Here is a 20668-nt window from a genome sequence, read left to right as displayed (position 1 = left end):
GAAGGCCATTTCAGCCCCACTATACTAGTGAGATGCCAAAATGGTCACTTGTTAACATGTAAAGCTAAAAATACCCTCTAGTTTACTAGTGAGGGTGTTGTAGGCCTTACTAGTTAACTAGTGGCATGTATATTTTGTTCACTAGTTAACTAGTTACACCTAAAAAGAGAAACAAGCTGACCGTTTTTGTCCACTAGTTAACTAGTGGAACAATTGAGGTCTCACTAGTTTGCATGTGTGGCAGTGAAGCAGCTCACTAGTTAACTAGTGCCTGAAACGGCTATTATGCAAATTCTAATGAGAGGGTGGGTAGAAGACTCCTATTGGGTATTATGTAAGAATCCCACCCAGTCTAAAAGTAAATTTACTGTTCATAGCCTCGCGATCAGGTCCTGATGGGTGCCCCTAGTGGCTAAAGTGACACACTGCTCTGCAACGGTACTTCAGTATAGATAGTAAAGCAGAGCCTGCAGTATGCAGTATCTCATATTCTGTCAAAATGGTTTTAATAATAACAGGGAAACCCCATGCTTTAACAAGTGAGCTCTTAGTGATCCACACCAAAGATTCAAGGGATCGATTTTAATATTATTCTTTGTTTATTGTTGCTAGGCAACCACAGACATATATGTATCCATTCAGTCGCGCTTTTCTGATTAATAACTGAAAAACAAAAGATTGTACACATTAACTGCACATGGTTTCAAAAGTAATTAAAAGCTCAAAGATCAAGAAAAAAACTTCATGCACTTCTAAGGAATTGCACCCTGGTCTCCCACATGATCTCCTGCTGCTTAACCACTTGAGCTAGTCTTGCCACATCAACAATGCTATCATCAATGTTCATGTTACTGAAACGTTTTGTTGCTAGGCAACCATATACAAATGCCTCCAGTTTTATCGCGATTTTCAGACTAATAACTGAAAAACTAAAGATTACAGCAATACACCACAATTTTGTCACTAGACATGTTATCAAAACATATTTTTATGCTCAAACAAACTTAGTTTATAAAAGTTTGCTCTTAGAACAGCCTGGACGAAGTCAGCCATGTTTTCTAGGTTTCTGAGTCCTAAATGGACTAATCAAAATCCTTGTTCCGCCTTCTTCATTTGCATGCAAGTGCGACATTGCACACTAGTTAACTAGTGGCCAATGTTATGTCCCACTAGTTAACTAGTTGCACAAAATGCCAGCCGTTTGTGTATTTATTCAAATTCCACTAGTTTACTAGTGTGAGGGGCATTTTTCTCCTGCTAGTTCATTATGGACAGTGTTTTGTCTTCACTAGCTAACATGCAAGGCTCAAAATGCCCTCTATAAGCTAGTGAAAGGCATTAATAATGCAGATAGGCTCACTAGTTAACTAGTGAGCATGTCCTGTTCCATTACTAGTAAACTAGTAAGGCCAAACATGTCAACTAGTTAACTAGTGAAGGCCAATGTGTCACTAGTTAACTAGTAAGAGTACCTTTTGCATTAACTAGATAGCTCCAAAAACATCCACTAGTGTGTGTCTTGTGCGCACTAGTTAACTAGTGAGCTGCTTCGCTGCCACACATGCAAACTAGTGAGACTTAAATTGTTCCACTAGTTAACTAGTGGACAAAAACAGTCAGCTTGTTTGTGTTTTTAGGTGTAACTAGTTAACTAGTGAACAAAATATGCATGCCACTAGTTAACTAGTAAGGCCCACAACACCCTCAGTAAACTAGTGGGTATTTTGGCCTTTACATGTTAACAGGTGACCATTTTGGCATCTCACTAGTTAACTAGTGGGACTGAAATGGCCTTCACTAGTTAACTAGTGGGCATTTTGGGGCACACTAGTAAACTAGTGACACTTTTTGCACCTCACTAGTTAACTAGTCGAATGGAAATTGCCATCACTAGTTCACTAGTGGGTGTTTTGGTGCACACTAGTAAACTAGTGACACTTTTTTTAGACCTCACTAGTTAACTAGTGGGCATTTGTGTCTTCACTAGTTAACTAGTGAGTAGTTCTGCCTTCACTAGTTTACATGTAAGTGTCACACTGAAGCCACTAGTTTACTAGCTAGAGTACCTTTGGCCAGCATGTTAACTTGTGTGCCACATGCAAATGTTGTGGGTGGGATTTCGTGACATTCTGCACTGTGATTGGTTATCATGTTCTATTTGGACATAGGGAGCCAATAGAAAGCCTCAATTTCCAGAATTCTTTGGCTCCTAATTTGAATTCTGCACCACTACTTGACTAGTGTGAATTTTGTCTTGAACTAGTTTACTGGTATACATTTATGACCTCTAGTTAACTAGTTTGGACAAATGATGCATCAACTAGTTAACTAGTGAGCCTACTGCCATCACCTAGCTAGCTAGTAAGCCATTTATGGTTCACTAGTTAACTAGTGACATTGACCTACTGCAACTAGTTAACTAGTGAGGTGTTTTGCCTTCACTAGTAAACATGTGCACATTTTTGGCTGTCACTAGTTAACTAGTGAGACACAAAAGCCTTCAACTAGCTGACTGGTATGCATTTTGGCCTTTACTAGTTAACTAGTAGACATTTCTGGCTCTCACTAGTTAACTAGTGAAGCTAAAATTTGTTCACTAGTTAACTAGTGAGCCTTTTGGCTCCCACTAGTTAACTAGTGTGCATATTTTGGCCCTCACTAGTTAACTAGTTCACACAAACATGGCTCACTAGTTAACTTGTTGACAAAAATGGCTTACATGTACATGACAATTATGCCTGATATCAAGATATCAGAATAAATGCTCAATCGGCTTGCCATACACTTTACAGTTAGTAATATCACCCATTTTGCATTGAAATGTCTCATACGAACATTCCAAGCAGCAATTTCATAATGTTACATTTCAGTGAGAAAATGGAGGGTGAATGTTCAAAAAGTCCTAAAAGTACCCAATACACCAACAGGTATTCCAACTTGATACATCAACATGTTTTATCTATTTGGAAAATATATTTAAACAAAAATACTGAAACTATTCATGAGTATTAACTCACTGTAAAACAGGACTGTAATCATTAATATTTTGCAATAAATGTAATTACTCTGTTTATTAACATTAATTCTCAGAAAAACAGATACAATCAATAAAATGTCTAAAAAGCCTAAATGTCTACTCACCTAGTTCCTTCTTTCTGCCTGGTGTATGTTCAGTGTGCAGGTGTCTTCTGCTGTTGATCAGGCCTGTGTGTTCACCCTGTGTGCTCATATCTGTGTGTTTATCCAGAGGAGGCTGTAGAGGAGGTTGGGTTCTGCATGTCTTCCCACACTGGGGACAGGTTTGGTCTCCTGGTAGTCCAGGCTGCTCCCAGTAGCTGCTGATGCACTGCCTGCAGAAACTGTGTCCACAGGTGGTGATGGCTGGGTCCCTCAGTACCTGCTCACACACTCCACATCTGGACTGATCCTGAGTCAGATCAGTACTGAGCTCACTGCATAGACATGGAATAAGACAATCAAATTAATTTTCTTCCTCTCTCTCTCTCTCTCTCTCTCTCTCTCTCTCTCTCTCACACACACTATTGCCCTTTTATGCTTTTTTTCATCTCCTCTTACACACACACACACACACACACACACACACACACTCAGTCAACATTAATGATTTACTGTATCACTCACACACAGAAGTCACATTACCAGTGTTTAGTGAATGGTCTCTGCTGCCACCACCTATTTGTATGTATGTTTATATGGTCTGTTCCATAGAAGGGGAGCAATTGTGTTTCAGCTATTTATGTTTTCCATGTGTGTGTGTGTGTGAGAGAGAGTATCTCCATACATGACTTCACTTATGTCTAAACTCACTTTAGTCCTGATGGGACATGTTCACTGCTGAATACAGGAGGTTCATGCATGGACTTATCACTCTTCATGGACACACTGCTGGGCACTGGAGATGGAGGTCTATGTGTCTGTGGTCTGCAAACAAAAGGAGACACAAGATATGAACTGAACATAAATTACCGTACTCCATACTGACTAAGAGCATTATCACTGAGTAATCTTTAAATGATTACTTTTACACTTAAACACTTTTACACTATTGCCCTTTTATGCTTTTATGTAACATTACCTTGTGTGTTTTATGTTTTCTTTTTTATTCTTTACTTTTTAAACTATAATTTAACTATTGACCTTCTATGCTTTTATAAGATATTACTGTTTGCTTTTATTTATGCAAAGCATATTGAATGACCTCTGTGTATGAAATGTGCTATATAAATAAACTTGATTTGACATGACTTGACACCCCCTCTTACACACACACACACACACACACAGAGTCAACATTAATGATTTACTGTATCACTCACACACAGAAGTCACTTTACCAGCGTTTAGGGAATGGTCTTCTTTATATGGTCTGCTCCATAGAGGTGGAGCAACTGGGTTTCAGTTATTTACTCTTACTCTTACTCTTTGTGTGAGTGTGTGTGTGTGTGTGTGTGTTCTGTGTGTGTGTGTGTGTTCATGCTTTCTGTACCCTGTGTGTGTGTGTGTGTGTCCATGCATTCTGTACCCACCCTGCACTGGTCCGTGTTGATGCTTTGTTCATGCTAACAGTATCCTGGTCAGTCTCCATGGTTACACAGCTGTGTAGTGCAGACTCTGGTCTCCTGTGACCTGCAGCCCCCTCGGCCTCTTCACTCATCTCAGTGTCTCACTAGGTGGAAACAGTCAGAACACAAATATGAATTCACATGAATAAGACGAATATGCTAACGATGGTTCAAACGAGACTAGACATTTTTTAGACTCCCCTCAACACAGGAATCAAAGGCCCCACATAGGCGGAAAACGATGCGAGGGGAATGCTTGTGTCAACTCTGACTCCACGTTTTCAAAACAGTAACACACGGGTCTGAACAAAAGCACTCTGGCCAAAATTACACATTTTGCTCTCTCAAAACATTTAAAACATGCAGCAAAAGCAAATTTTGCCTTCAAACAACACATCTTGTAGTCAAATCACTATGTGATTTTAATCAATCATTACACACTGGACAACAAAATAGACCTACAGTAAACACCTGGATTTGTCAGCTTTTGTACTGTTTTCTTCATCAACTATAGGCAATACAGTACTTTCTCTAAATGTGCCTTAGATCCACACTTGCAAATAGCAACACCAAACAGACATTGTGTCTCTTATGGATAATGAATGATCGCTGATTGAGGAGATTCACACAGGTGTATCAGAGATTCAGACTTACGCAAGGAATCTCTACCACCTGTGAATAGATGTTTTCTGTTTGTTTAGCACAGGAAAACCAAAGAGTTTGGGGTCTTTGAATAAATAATCTATGTTATCTATTTTGCAAAAAGGTATGAGAACTGAAATGAAAATGTGTGAGCACATTTGCAAGAGATAACTTCTGCTGTGCAAAGAAGGTGTTAATGAATACCAAACAGTTTCTTTAAGCAGGTCAAAGCAATTGAGAATTGCTCAAACTGAAACATATCGGTTTTGTGCCAACAAACCATAAATCTTTCCACAAAAATCTGAGACCCCTGATGCTTCCTTAAAGAAGTTCAGACCGAAATCCACATTTTGTCCAGTTAACAATACAGTTTGTTTCGAATTGCTAAAACATAATTTTGCAAACTAGGCTCGTTTTATCAAAATACTTAACACAATTCACAAAACCACACACCCAAACTGCGAAATATCTTATATACCAGTGGCGTATCAAGCTTTTTAAAAGTGGGAGGGGTTCTGGGATAGGGAAGTGAAATAATCCTGGCCAAATTATAAATAACTCCCTACATTTTCTTTACATATATTATGCAAATAAAACCATGCAGTTAATAGTCTACTTAATAGTTAAAGCAACAAATGAGAAGAATTAGTATTTATACCCCTTGGCATCACGGACGGATTATGAGCCCCTGGGCCCAGACATGAAAAGGGCCCCCCTGCCCACCTCAGAATGTTAGAACATTTACATTTATTCATTTAGCTTTCATTCATTTCATTTCACTTTTCATCCAAAGTGACTTAAATACATTACATACTTACATACAGTATGCCAATTGTATTAGATACGGTTCCAACTCTTACGGGAACATTTATTTAGATATTGTAACGTCGGTGTCTTGGACTACAGCTACTCGCTCCCACAATGCACTGCAGTTAGGATTCTGGGATAACTTTGGGGGCGGGGTTATTGTGGGTGTGGCTACGGGCTCCCACAATGCACTGCAGCTGGGGTTCCAGGATAACTTTGGGCGGGTAGTTGTGTGTGTCTTTGCCTTTATTTACTGTTTATGGATGTTTGCCTCTCGTGTGACCCTTCTTGTCTGTGTGAGTGTAACCACCCTTTGCGTGAATGGTACGTGTGTTGTTGACTACCCTTGTGTGTGCCTTGTATTGTTGTCTGTGTCCCCCGCTTCTCAAACTGGTGATTGCTTGAGTCATTATAATAATTCACTGTTGTTTCAATCTGACAAAAAAGAGGGGGGGAGAGAATTGTGTTTCAGCAAAAGTATATATGTTATAACACCCTGAACCCCCATGCTTGCTACACCCGTCATATACTGCAAAATGAAGCACTGCAACCAAAACTCCATATAGCATCATCAAAATAAAACTTTTGCACCAAATGGCACACACTTCATTCATATTACCAGATTTTTTTTTAACAAACTACACACTGTGTGGCATAATGAAAAGCACTCCCATCTTTAGTATGCTTTGCCATAATATTAAAATAGTTTATAGTTCAATAATCCATAATACTAAATTGTAGTGTCATTTTAAATGGCAGTGTGTTGAAATGGCAAACATGTGACTTTATGTCAGAGCAGCAATTGGGATGTCAAAGGGTTTTTTTTCCCCCCGTCATCAACTTCCTGAATTTTTGGTCAATGAATCCCAGGACACGGAAACACCCTGGGCACATGAAACTTGGTGATCATATTTTGAACCACTATGTGGTACATCTAGTTCCAGACTGATTACTGTATTTGTTTAAACCTAGCGGTTGAAAACATGTTGTCAGAGGCGGACAGAGTACACAGCTTCATTACTTGAGTAAAAGTACAGATACCCTTTGCTAAATTTTACTCAAGTACAAGTAAAAGTACAACAGTCAGATGTCTACTTAAGTAAAAGTACTGAAGTACTTGTTTTTAAAAGTACTTGAGTATTGAGAGTACAAGAGTACATTTTCTAAATATTGCATTACTACTGCCACAGTGCTTACATTTATGTACAGAAACATCCTACATGGAGTTATGAAAAATGTTAATGTTAATACCTTGGAGAATGTAAAAGGAATTGAAAGTAAAATCAAGTCATTTTCATCTTTTTACCATGTTGCCAGGGATGTTGGTTGGGCAGTATTTCTAATACATGTACTTAAAATACGTATTTCAAATACAAAATACTATTTTGTAATTGAAACACTTGAAGCGAAAACTATCATTAACTTTTTCAGAAAATTGAAATAGTCTGGCGAGGTGGGGCCACAGGTTGGCACATTCCCAGGATGGACCTGCTGCGTCTTCATCCATTGTTTCGTCCATGGTTTTGTCTCTTATCTAAATCTGACCATGGAGTTGACTTTGGCGGAAAGCTGAAGGTGATTGCTGATAGGCTGTCCCAATCAGTGGCGCCTGCACAATCCAATCACATTTGACAGGGAAACAACAAATTGAGGGTTTCCGAGATTTTTCTTTTTTTCCTTTTTTTTTAGAAGAAGTAACGGGTACTCACCCGTTATGGATAGAAATGTAGTGGAGTAAAGAGTACAATATTTGCCTCTCAAATGTACTTGAGTAAAGTCATGAGTACTCCCCAAAAATGATACTCGAGTAAAGTACAGATCCCTCAAAATTGTACTCAAGTACTGTACTCAAGTAAATGTACTCCGTTACTGTCCGGCTCTGCATGTTGTTGTGAGCTACAGCTGAAACAGACTTTATGCAGACAGTCTAAAGTCATACAGGCTGCTGTTGTTCATAACATACTCACATGTCGCTCACCTGGTATCCTGGATTACAGATTACATGACCGAGCGACCACAGTTAGTCAGACTGAAGAACTGTCTCTCTGACACCTTGATGAGCAGCACCGGAGCTCCACAGGGAACAGTGCTCTCTCCAGTCCTGTTCACCCTGTACACATCTGACTTCTGCTACAACACTGAGTCATGCCACATGCAGAAGTTTTCTGATGATACTGCAATTGTGGGGTGTATCAGGGACGAGCAAGAGGAGGAGTACAGGAGCCTGGTGGAGGACTTTGTGCAATGGTGCAAACTCAATCACCTCCAACTCAACACTTCAAAGACCAAGGAGATGGTGGTGGATTTCCGCAGGTCTAAGCCCGCTCTGCTACCAGTCTCCATTGATGGGGTCAATGTGGAGGTGGTAAATACCTACAAGTATCTGGGTCTCCACCTGGACAATAAACTGGACTGGTCAGCAAAGTCTGACCACCAGTCTGTTGTTGCCAGCGTCCTCTTCTATGCTGTGGTATGTTGGGGAGGAAGCTCAAAGAAGAAGGATGCTGGGCAACTAGACAGGCTAGTAAGGAAAGCTGGATCTGTAGTGGGAGCTGAACTTGAGTGCATCACTTCAATATCAGATAAAAGGACCCTGAACAAACTGATCAACATCTTGGACAATGAATGTCACCCACTCCACAGCACTATTGTTAAACAGAAGAGCCTGATCAGCTGGAGACTTCGCTCACTGCCATGCACAACTGAAAGACTGAGGAAGTCATTTGTCCCCAGGGCCATTGAACTGTTCAATGTTTAAGTACTGACTGCCCACTACTGTTTTACTACTGTTTTACTACTGTCCACAGCCTAATGTCTTACTACTGTTTTACTGCTACACTGTTTTTCATGCTATATTAGTACTCATGACCAATGGCTTCTGCTACAATACTGAATGGCTGTATCCCTATTACATCAACCTATTCTTGCACTGACATAGTTTTTACATAGTTTTTATATTACCTTGTCTACATGATACATTACTCTCTTATTTGTCCATATTATTTATGCTGGCCTCTAGACCTTATTCTTGCACTGTTGCACTGTTAGACTACTGTTGGACTGCTTTTTGCACCTTCACCATGACACTCACTCTCTTGAGCACCTTACCATGCACACAGAACTACAGGCCAGTCCCGGCCCTGTCACTGGAAGCATCTCATGCTTGATCATCCTCAAGCACACTGTGGATTTTTTTTAATTTAATTTATATAGTATATTTAGTATTAGTTTTGTTAGTTTGTCTTATCTTCTAATTTCTCTATTGTACAGTGGAGTTTTGTTATGTGTATATACTTATATTTACCCTTTCTGCTGTAAGAGCATGTTGTGTGTGATGTCTGTTTGCTACTGAGACCTTGAATTTCCCCTTGGGGATCAATAAAGTATCTATTTATCTATCTATGTCGAAGGCTTTCTTTGTTAACTCTCTCTTAAAGGGGCATATTATGAACCATTTATATATCCATGTTTTCTATGTGTCCCTAGCTTGTCTACTGTACAAGCCCACCCCCAACATTAAAAAGTCCATCCTCTGCCTGTTTCACCAGCTCCCCTTTCCAGCTGAAAATATCAAATGGGATGAGAAAGAGCTACCTATAAAACTGGTAGAAAATGTGTTATGTTTGTACAGAATCAAGTCATAACTACTGTATGTGCATTTAATACTGTAGATGCTGGAGTTGTTGTCTTGTCTGACCTAAACTGTACTAAGAAATATTTCCACAGCCTGACCTTGTGGATAGCTTTTCAAAACTACTTCATACAGACGGTTAATTCTTGCCAAATCTGTCAACTTTTTGAAAACAATAATGCAAAATTTGACATTGTTTTTTCTCTGTCTGTAGTGCTTCAACTAGCTGCTACATCAAATATGGCTCATGTCCAAGAGCTGTACAGGCACTTCATGCTGTTGTCTACAAGCACCTCCTTAACTGTTATCATGAGCACAGAACTCAAAGGTGGGATACACTGATACCAGAGGGACTACATGAGGTACCATGCTGATGTGGAGTCAGCCTTTGTCCTCTGGTGCTATTGGATAAACTGCCCAAGACACACAACACTGACCTCAGCACAGCATGGGCTACCTGCACAGCCCTGATTTAGTTATGAGAACCGGCTTCACCATCAGGGTCACAATATTTACAGGAGAAATCTCAACCATCTGTTCTATTTCTGAGATATCTTGATTGGTATACCAACAAGAAATGGAAAGCTTGTTAGATTTCATACGCATATTTCACTAAAGCCCATCCTTTACTGTTGCGGTTGTTTCCTTAAAGACACAGTACAATGCATAGGTGTAGAGTAGGTAGGAGGGGGGATTTTACACAATTAACCTGAAAAATTCCTCAGTACAATCCAGTAGTGAAGGCCAAACATGGGATACTGTAGAAGCAATACAGAGGCAAACAAATCCAAACCACCAGTCCAAGATGATGGATTCTGTGATGCTGGCCAACTTGTCTTCATAAACCAATCGGTTCAGGCAAGGTCAGTCAGGGTCAGTTAATTTATAACGCACAAATCTTACACACTGGTGGTTCTGTCTAGTCTGGGCCAACATGGGTTTCCAGCCTCCTTATAGTTCAGGTGTCAGCAGCAGCACTATAGCACATGCTCTCTCTGAGTGAAAAGTGGCTGAGTAGTTTCATCAGAGTTGACATCCATGGGAGTGACTGCTGGGAGATGGGCTCCATGGGTCAGTTAGCACGTTAGCAGGTAGCCACCGTGTTCATGAGTTAGCAGCCATGTTGGAGATCTCTGGGTGCAGCAGCAGTGTTTGACCCCCCCATACTGAGAGAGAACCAGCAGAGAGAGCTGAGGAACATGACGGTTTGGACCACTCTGTTATGTGATGTGATGTTGGTGAGAGGTTTGGACCACTCTGTTATGTGATGTTATGATGGTGAGAGGTTTGGACCACTCTGTTATGTGATGTGATGTGATGTTGGTGAGAGGTTTGGACCACTCTGTTATGTGATGTTATGATGGTGAGAGGTTTGGACCACTCTGTTATGTGATGTGATGTGATGTTGGTGAGAGGTTTGGACCACTCTGTTATGTGATGTTATGATGGTGAGAGGTTTGGACCACTCTGTTATGTGATGTTATGATGGTGAGAGGTTTGGACCACTCTGTTATGTGATGTGATGTTGGTGAGAGGTTTGGACCACTCTGTTATGTGATGTTATGATGGTGAGAGGTTTGGACCACTTTGTTATGTGATGTTATGATGGTGAGAGGTTTGGACCACTCTGTTATTGATGTGATGTAGGTGAGAGGTTTGGACCACTCTGTTACTGATGTGATGTTGGTGAGAGGTTTGGACCACTCTGTTATTGATGTGATGTAGGCAGTGGTGGAGGAAGTACTGAACCTCAGTACTTAAGTAAAAGTACAAATACACAGAGAAATATTTACTTTAGTAAAAGTAAAAGTACCACAATGACAACCCTACTTAAGTAAAAGTAAAAAGTACCTGCTTTTAAATGTACTTTAAGTATTAAAAGTAAAAGTATTTGCATAATGATTTATTCTCTTAATATCTATATTCTAAAAGGAAAAATCAGTATGGGCTGTGGCATTTTAATTAAGCTAGTTTTAGGTTATACTCGACTAGATAGTTTTAAGTTAATGCAATTGTGCTTACCATCTGTGGCCCAGTTTACATTCTGACCTACAATTCTAGAGACTGTGTGTGTGTGTGTACCTGTCTAAGTGTGTTTAAGCTCTCCCTGTGTGTGTGTGTGTGTGTGTGTGTGTGCGCATCTGAACATGTGTATGTGTGTGTGTAGATAGATGGATAGATAGATACTTTATTGATCCCCAGGGGAAATTCAAGGTCTCAGCAGCATACATACAAGACAAACACATTCTTTAACAGCAGAAGAGTAATTAAAGTATATAATATAAAAACACAACTAAGCAGTAAGGACAGTAGAAGATAAAGAATATGCTAAATATACTAAAATACAAATTATACTAACACTTAATACAATATATAAAAATATACTAAAATACAAATAACAAAATTACAAATTATACTAACACTTAATCTAAATCAATTCTAAAAACAGTATCCACATAGTGGTGATTAATAAATCAGAGGCGCTTGCAATGACTGAGGCAGGGACTGAGCCTGTGATTCTCTGTGCATAGTAAGGTATGGTAAGGTGCTCTAAGGTGCTCTGTGTGAATGAGTGTAATGGTGGTAGTGCAATGGTGATAGTGGTCATGGTGATAGTGCAAATGAGTAAGTCAACAGTGCAACAATGCAGAAATAAAGTAAAGGAAAGTCTATATATCTATATATTTAACTATTTAAGAAAATGTATAAGTGTGGCCACAGTTCGGCTGTGGCATGGAGGGGGGGGTTATGCATATGTGCTAATGTGCTAATATAGCACGCAAACAGTGAGGCATAAAGACAGTGGTACAAGTGGCTAGTGGACAGGCAGTACCAAACATGGAGGGGATGAAGAGGCAGACAGACTATGCAGAGAAGTCTATCTCTCCTCTTCCCTTAAGTGAGGCATTGAACAGTTCAATGGCCAAATGACAAATGACTTTCTCAGTCTGTCAGTTGTGCAAGGCAGTGAGCAAAGTCTCCAGCTGATCAGGCTCTTCTGTTTAACAATAGTGCTGTGGAGTGGGTGACACTCATTGTCCAAGATGTTGATCAGTTTGTTCAGGGTCCTTTTGTCAGATAGTGAAGTGATACACTCCAGTTCAGCTCCCACTACAGAGCCAGCTTTCCTTACCAGCCTGTCAATTCGCCCCACATCCTTCTTCCTTGTGCTTCCACCCCAGCATACTACTGCATAGAAGAGGACGCTGGCAACAACAGACTGGTAGAACATCCTGAGGAGCTTACTGCACACATTGAAGGACCGCAGCCTCCTCAGGAAGTACAGCCTGCTCTGCCCTTTCTTGTAGAGTGCATCAGTGTTGGCTGACCAGTCCAGTTTATTGTCCAGGTGGAGACCCAGATACTTGTAGGTGCTAACCACCTCCACATTGACCCCATCAATGTGAACTGGTAGCAGAGTGGGCTTAGACATGCGGAAATCCGCCACCATCTCCTTGGTCTTTGAAGTGTTAAGTTGAAGATGATTGAGTTTGCACCATTGCACAAAGTCCTCCACCAGGCTCCTGTACTCCTCCTCCTGCCCGTTCCTGATACACCCCACAATTGCAGTATCATCAGAAAACTTCTGCATGTGGCATGACTCGGTGTTGTAGCAGAAGTCAGATGTGTACAGGGTGAACAGGACTGGAGAGAGCACAGTTCCCTGTGGCGCTCCGGTGCTGCAGATCACAGTGTCAGATTGGTCTTAGGCATGGCGTACCTGGGGTCTGAGCATGCCTAAGACCAATCGCTCCATTGTCTTCATCACATGTGATGTAAGAGCGACAGGTCTGTATTCATTAAGCTCACTAGGGTGTGGCTTCTTAGGGACAGGGGTGAGACATGATGTCTTCGACAGTGTTGGAACTTGTCCAAGGCGTAGGCTCAAATTGAAGATGTGCTTCAGTGGTTCCCCCAGTTCAGCAGCACAGGCCTTGAGTAACCTTGGGCACAGTCTGTCAGGCCCAGCTGCTTTATTGCTGCGCAATTTCTTAAGTTGGACTGTCACTTGTGTGTGTGTGTGTGTGTGTGTGTGTGTGTGTGTGTGTACCTGAACATGTAAGTGTGTGTGTGTGTGTGTATGTGAGTGAGTGTGTGTGTGTTTGTGTGTGTGTGTGTGTGTGTGTGTGTGTGTGTGTGTGTGTGTGTACCTGTCTAAGTGTGTTTAAGCTCTCCCTGTGGGTGTGTGTGTGTGTGTGTGTACCTGGACATGTAAGTGTGTGTGTGTGTGTGTGTGTGTGTGTGTGCGTGCATCTGAACATGTGTGTGTGTGTGTGTGTGTACCTGAACATGTAAGTGTGTCCACGGCTGGGGGAGGCCACGGCTGCCCCCATATCTAATTTATTAATTCATTTATCCTGTCATCTTTGGTCCTCCATATTCTATTCAGTAGCATGCAGCTGCAGCTCTCAATTGGAGCTTCAATGTTGTTACAGTCAATCATGAAAATCAATCCTCATAACATTTGTTAACTTATAGATTAATTGAAATAAATCCTGGACACCTGGTTCGTTGGTGTGGCATACCAGTTCAGGCCAGTTTGTAGTAGGGGGTGGGACTATTTAAGGAGGTGGCTCACTTACCCTTTTGGGTATTGAGAGAGAAGCCTGGCTCTCCTGTTGTGAGGCGTTAGAGATTCGCATAGAGTCGTTACTGCATTGATTTCATATTGACTGAGACTCTTTTGGAATCTGGGTTTGTGTAGTTTGTGTAGTTTTTTTTACTGTTATTACTTTTTTTTTTTAAAAAACTGGTTGGACAAGTAAATATAGTCTCACTCATGATCTGATAACATCTCCTGCGAGTTATTTTCCACCTGCATGACCTAGCCCACATCCCAACTTGGTTGATTGGCCACCTCGGTTGCTCACACGCTTCCTCAAAACACACTAACATACTGTATATACAAACGTATATGAGCTTTTTTGAGCAAGCACAGCATTACCTTATTCTTCTTTCCTGTAATAAAGTTTGTACAAATCAATTACCGAATGCAGCGCAAGCTACTGTTCATGGGTGCAAAAGGAGGAGATTTCAGTAATTGACTACAACACACAGAGCATATACGTACAGACACGCAGAGCATATACGTACAGACACGCAGAGCTTATACGTGATGCTCCCCGAGTGCCGCTGTTGTTGAAGGCAGCTCACTAGTGTGTGCTTCGTGTGCTTAGTGTGTGCTTCACCTCACTGTGTGTTCACTGTTTGCTGAGTGTGTTTCACTAATTCACCGATTGGGTTAAATGCAGAGACCAAATTTCCCTCACGGGATCAAAAAAGTATATATACTTATACTTATATACGTACAGACACACACACACACACACACATACACACACACACACACACAACACACTAACATACAGACACACAGAGCATATATATACACACACACACACACACAGCATGCACATGCACATATACACACTCACACACACACACACACACACACACACAGCATGCACATGCACATACACACACAATTAGAGGGAAGACAAAGAGAGAGGAAGAGTGAGACCTGGATTCTGACATCAGTGTTATTTTCATTCATGCAGTGCTATAATACAACTAGAAGAGACACAACTGAATAAGGAAGCAAGAGTTAAACGTTCATAACAAGATGAGTTGTCGTATCAACACAACTTAACCTCCTGATACAGAACAAGTTCGGCCAGTTCTCTACAGGGAGTGTTTGAGACTCAAGGAACAGGGAATACAAAACTGTCAGTTCCTTTGTTTACTAATTATGAGTTGCAGGTTTGGAGGTGTCTGTATGTAACATGTGTATGTAATGTTTGTATGGAGTCCAATTTGTAGTCTTATTAATAGCAGTATAAGTTAAGAGCAGAATGGCGATGTCAGTGCCCGTACATCTCCAACCATTGATCTGTTTTAGAGGCAGAATTGTGGTTGGTTCTATTTTAGAACTTCACAGAGAAAAGTCTGAGTTCAAGGAAGAGAAGACAGAATTACCAGCAGCCCAGTTTAGACTTGATTTTGTTTTTGTTTGTCTGTCCCTGAGAAAACTTTAACACCTATTGTTTTGAACTGAATACCTTGAAGATGCAGCCTGTTTAGTGGTTTTGATAGTTTCTTTATGCACAGGTATAACCCTTCTCTTCCTGGACACTCTAGAAAGAGTTAAACATTCATGACAAGATCAATAATTCTAGGTATTTCACCTTTGATTGCATCAACAGGACTAAACTAGCCTTTCACTTGAGGGATGCATCAGAACATTCTGGTTTGAATTGTGTTTATTTTGTGTCATTCTTTTTCTAACAAACTTTTTATTGTATTTATTGTTGATCACCTATTTTGCCAGTAAGAGTATTTTCTTAAGCATAACACATTGTGGTTGCTCTGCAAAAATATTTTAAATCTCAAGCTGGGAACATGTTCCAGTATGGGGTCACATGATAAGCAGGAAATCAGCACAAGGACAACATTCAACCCTTGAGTCAGCAGCTACAAAACATTATTTTGTGTCCCTGGCTACCATTCATGGTGTTCTAAGAACTAAGATCTTGTAACTCTACGTATACAATCTTCTCTATACTTTTGTTTAGAGCAATTGTTTATATGCACAAAGTAAGATCATTTGCCTATCTTTTATTTCATTCTCACCTTCAAACCATATCCAATTCCATTTCACAACAAAATAATTAAAGGCACTCACCTGGAGATCTATTTATCCACCTAAGATATATTCCATCTGTACTGGCTGATACCTGTTTCAGAATTAACTTTGTGTTCCTGCAAGAAGCTGTTATACAGGTTGTACAGCTTAGAAAACTTTCCACCTAAAGCCTGTCCTTCAGTGTTGACATTGTTTCCTTAAAGACACAGTATGTAGCATAGGTGGGAGAGGGAATTTTACACAATTGACCTGAAAAAGTCGCTTAACTAAGAGTTCCTCAGTACAATAGTAAGACATGGGTGCTGTGTTCAGTAGCCAGGACCAATTGTGTCCATGAACCTGTTCACTCAGGGTAAGTGTGTTGTTATGTGCAGGTTAAGTGAACCGCATTTCCCAGAATGCAATATATATTCAGATAATGTACATGTGAGCAGCAGTGAGAGACGGGGGGCTGAGGGACCTGACCGAGAGGAGATCAGTAGAGAACTGAGGGACCTGACTGAGAGGAGATCAGTAGAGAGAGAGAGAGCTGAGGGACCTGACTGAGAGGAGATCAGTAGAGAGAGCTGAGGGACCTGACTGAGGAGATCAGCAGAGAGAGAGAGAGCTGAGGGTCCTGACTGAGAGGAGATCAGTAGTGAGAGAAAGAGAGCTGAGGGACCTGACTGAGAGATCAGCAGAGAGAGAGCTGAGGGACCTGACTGAGAGGAGATCAGTAGAGAGAGAGAGAGCTGAGGGACCTGACTGAGAGGAGATCAGCAGAGAGAGAGAGCTGAGGGACCTGACTGAGAGGAGATCAGCAGAGAGAGCTGAGGGACCTGACTGAGAGGAGATCAGCAGAGAGAGAGAGCTGAGGGACCTGACTGAGAGGAGATCAGCAGAGAGAGCTGAGGGACCTGACTGAAAGGAGATCAGTAGAGCGAGAGAGAGCTGAGGGACCTGACTGAGAGGAGATCAGCAGAGAGAGAGAGCTGAGGGACCTGACTGAGAGGAGATCAGCAGAGAGAGAGAGAGAGCTGAGGGACCTGACTGAGAGATCAGCAGAGAGAGCTGAGGGACCTGACTGAGAGATCAGCAGAGAGAGAGAGAGCTGAGGGACCTGACTGAAAGGAGATCAGTAGAGCGAGAGAGAGCTGAGGGACCTGACTGAGAGATCAGCAGAGAGAGCTGAGGGACCTGACTGAGAGATCAGCAGAGAGAGCTGAGGGACCTGACTGAGAGATCAGCAGAGAGAGAGTTGAGGGACCTGACTGAAAGGAGATCAGTAGAGAGAGAGAGAGCTGAGGGACCTGACTGAGAGGAGATCAGTAGAGAGAGCTGAGGGACCTGACTGAGGAGATCAGCAGAGAGAGCTGAGGGACCTGACTGAGAGATCAGCAGAGAGAGAGTTGAGGGACCTGACTGAAAGGAGATCAGTAGAGAGAGAGAGAGCTGAGGGACCTGACTGAGAGGAGATCAGTAGAGAGAGCTGAGGGACCTGACTGAGGAGATCAGCAGAGAGAGCTGAGGGACCTGACTGAGAGATCAGCAGAGAGAGAGTTGAGGGACCTGACTGAAAGGAGATCAGTAGAGAGAGAGAGAGCTGAGGGACCTGACTGAGAGGAGATCAGTAGAGAGAGCTGAGGGACCTGACTGAGGAGATCAGCAGAGAGAGCTGAGGGACCTGACTGAGAGATCAGCTGTGTGGACTCAAGCCACATGATTTTGATGACTTCAGACTCGACTTGGACTTCCATACTATTGACTCGAGACTCGACCCTGACTTTGCCCCTTTGACTAATGACTTGTAATGACTTGGGGCATGGGTAACATGATTTGTATCTTATAAAAACAACCATTTTCTGCCCATACCAACTTCAGCAGCCTCAAGCTCATTGTGATCGTTACAGCTAACCCAACGTTATTGTGCATGGAATGCAGGTCTCTTTTCTAGTATGGGAAAGGAAAAGGGATGGACATCACTGAACATGCTCCCATTTGTCGTCTGACCACTGGATCCTGTGATATTGTGATGGATCTGTGACCCCAAAATCCTCTCTCTTTGTGAGTGAGTTATCAGGGCGTATCTGTCCCTAACAAATCCTCTCTCTTTGTGAGTGAGTTATCAGGGCGTATCTGTCCCCCACAAATCCTCTCTCTTTGTGAGTGGGTTATAAGAGTGTATCTGTCCCCCACAAATCCTCTCTATGTGGGTTATAAACAGAGAGAGGATTTTGGGTGGTTAGTTTCTCTCAGGCTTCACTGAGATAGATAAACAGGGAGAGCTGAGACACAAACACACACACACTCACACACACACACACCTATACACACACACTCACACACACACCTATACACACACGCACACACACACCCCTATACACACACACACACACACACACCTATACACACACACACACGCACACACACCTATACACAGACACACACGCACAGACTCACACATACACACACACGCACACACATATACACAAACACACATATACGCACACATACGCACACACACACACACACACACACACACATATACACACTACACACTCTCTTACCAGGAGGATGTGATTGTGCTGTTAACTGTTAGCTCTGTTCTCTCAGTTCTACCAGAAAGACTCAGTAGACAGAATAGAATCAGTTAACAATTTAACCCTTTAGGCGCCAGAGGTTTTTTTCCGAAACGATCAATTTTGACATCTTCATTTCAAAAGGCTATATCTTAAAAGTGATAAGAGATAGAGACTTTCTGTAAATTAGAGAAATATTAAGGATGACCCAAAGTTTATGTAGAGATTAAATGTTTATATCTAATTTGCATATTATGACGTCATATGGTGGCGGCCATCTTGGATTATAGAATTTTCATGAAAAGTCGCATGTTTGAATGATAAAATGCACCACTTCTTTCCCCCCAAAATGTCCCTCACCTTCTGTATGCTATATTGCACAATACTGAATGCTCAGGTAAATAGTAAGTAGTGAACAAACTGTGTAAATCATTACTAATAAATGGCCGAAACAAACCAAATGCATGTAGCAGTAGGTGCCTTTTGCTGTAGAGATTTTCCATTTACTACATACAGTAGGCACTCTGATTCCATGTATGGGGCACATATAGATTATTCAGATGACACACAAACACAAGTAGACAAGACCTGTTTAGTTCAAAAGCTCATTTGCCACGGCAAGGCACAGATCAGGAGTGAGATGACGAGACAAGACAAGAGACAATGTTAGTATTTTTTTTCTTTTTGTTGTTTTTGTTGATGTTTTTTTTTCTTAGCTGACAAAGACACACACATCACAAGGACATGAACACACAAAAAGGAACACATAGTGTATGTCCTAAATGATCAGGGAAATAGATAGCAAATCAACAGTGTAAATCATTACTAATAAATGGCTGACATTTTTTTTTTTTATGTAGCAGGCCTTTTGTTGTAGAGATAATGACTCCCTATCCATACAGGGCCGGCATTCCCATCATCTTGTGATAGACTATGCATGACCTAATGTGTGTGTGTGTGTGTGTGGGGGGGAGAGGGAGAGGGAGAGAGCGTGTCACCACCTCCACCATGCGAGCAGCATGGCCAGATTTGCCTCGCGCGCGTCGAGTGGAGAGAATTTGCGCAGCTCGGACTAGGCCTACTGTCATTCTCATTGCGACTCCCCACACTGCCACTACGTTCCCCCCTAACTCTCCTATGAGCACTTCGACCTCGTCTAACATACCCAGTCGCATTAGACAAAGGCTCCACCACGTTACTGTCGCCGCGATTGTGGAGAGGCAAAAGACAGAAGCTAGCGCTATTAGGCTACCTCCAGCCTTGTTCGCCACACCACTAACACCCTGCTAACTTCCCGATGAACACTCCGAACCCGTGAAACATTATTCCCACCAGTGACATTGGGCAAACGATTCAACGTTTGTGCTTGGTGTAAGCTAAACTATGGAGTAAACTCTCACTTTGTCCAGCTGCATCATTGAAGGCAGGGACGCATCTGAAGCCTCACTAAACGAATCACCGTCATTTCCTGAAGGCAGATATTCCCCTTCAGAATCAGGGTCCGCGAATAGAAGACCCAACACTTCATTTCAGGTAAACTTTTTTGATGCCATTAGACGATAATCTAATGCAAATACTCGCTAACGTTGACAATATCGCTCTGACTAAGTGGCTCACACGCACACTAGCTCCGGTATTGCACGCACTGATTCAATACGCTGTAGCTCAAAACTTTTGTTTAAACCATGACCTTTTTCGGACTCGGGGATGACGTATGACATGTTTGCCACCTAGTGGAGTGGATGTCGAACGAAATATGACACCCTATTTGACTAAATCGGCCGTTTTATTCAGTACCGCATCT

General features: G+C 41.7%; 4 protein-coding genes across 4 annotated transcripts in view; all 4 read right to left on the bottom strand.

The window, feature by feature from the left end:
- LOC121718943 (zinc finger protein 239-like) overlaps nucleotides 1–20668 on the bottom strand; it is a 627858-nt gene that overhangs the window by 31731 nt on the left and 575459 nt on the right. The window lies entirely within an intron of this gene.
- Nucleotides 1–20668, bottom strand: part of LOC121718854 (zinc finger protein 665-like) — a 1212449-nt gene that overhangs the window by 904658 nt on the left and 287123 nt on the right.
- The window catches only part of LOC121718796 (NACHT, LRR and PYD domains-containing protein 3-like), an 800724-nt gene that overhangs the window by 545354 nt on the left and 234702 nt on the right, over nucleotides 1–20668 (bottom strand). The window contains exons 1-3 of one of the 2 annotated variants that reach the window (XM_042104007.1): nucleotides 4548–4675; nucleotides 3829–3942; nucleotides 3205–3452 (exon numbers count right to left, since the gene is read on the bottom strand). The exons of the other annotated variant lie outside the window; for it this stretch is intronic. Of the exons in view, the coding sequence (XP_041959941.1) occupies nucleotides 3205–3452; nucleotides 3829–3942; nucleotides 4548–4675 (490 nt within the window). Of the gene's footprint in view, nucleotides 1–3204; nucleotides 3453–3828; nucleotides 3943–4547; nucleotides 4676–20668 lie in introns of those variants that run through there. 2 annotated transcript variants of the gene reach the window in all.
- LOC121718792 (protein NLRC5-like) overlaps nucleotides 1–20668 on the bottom strand; it is a 787595-nt gene that overhangs the window by 630822 nt on the left and 136105 nt on the right. The gene's annotated exons all lie outside the window — the stretch shown is intronic.

Source organism: Alosa sapidissima, chromosome 9, assembly GCF_018492685.1.
Source record: "Alosa sapidissima isolate fAloSap1 chromosome 9, fAloSap1.pri, whole genome shotgun sequence".
NCBI classification, from domain to species: Eukaryota; Metazoa; Chordata; class Actinopteri; order Clupeiformes; family Clupeidae; genus Alosa; species Alosa sapidissima.
This window is presented reverse-complemented; position numbering and strand designations above follow the sequence as displayed.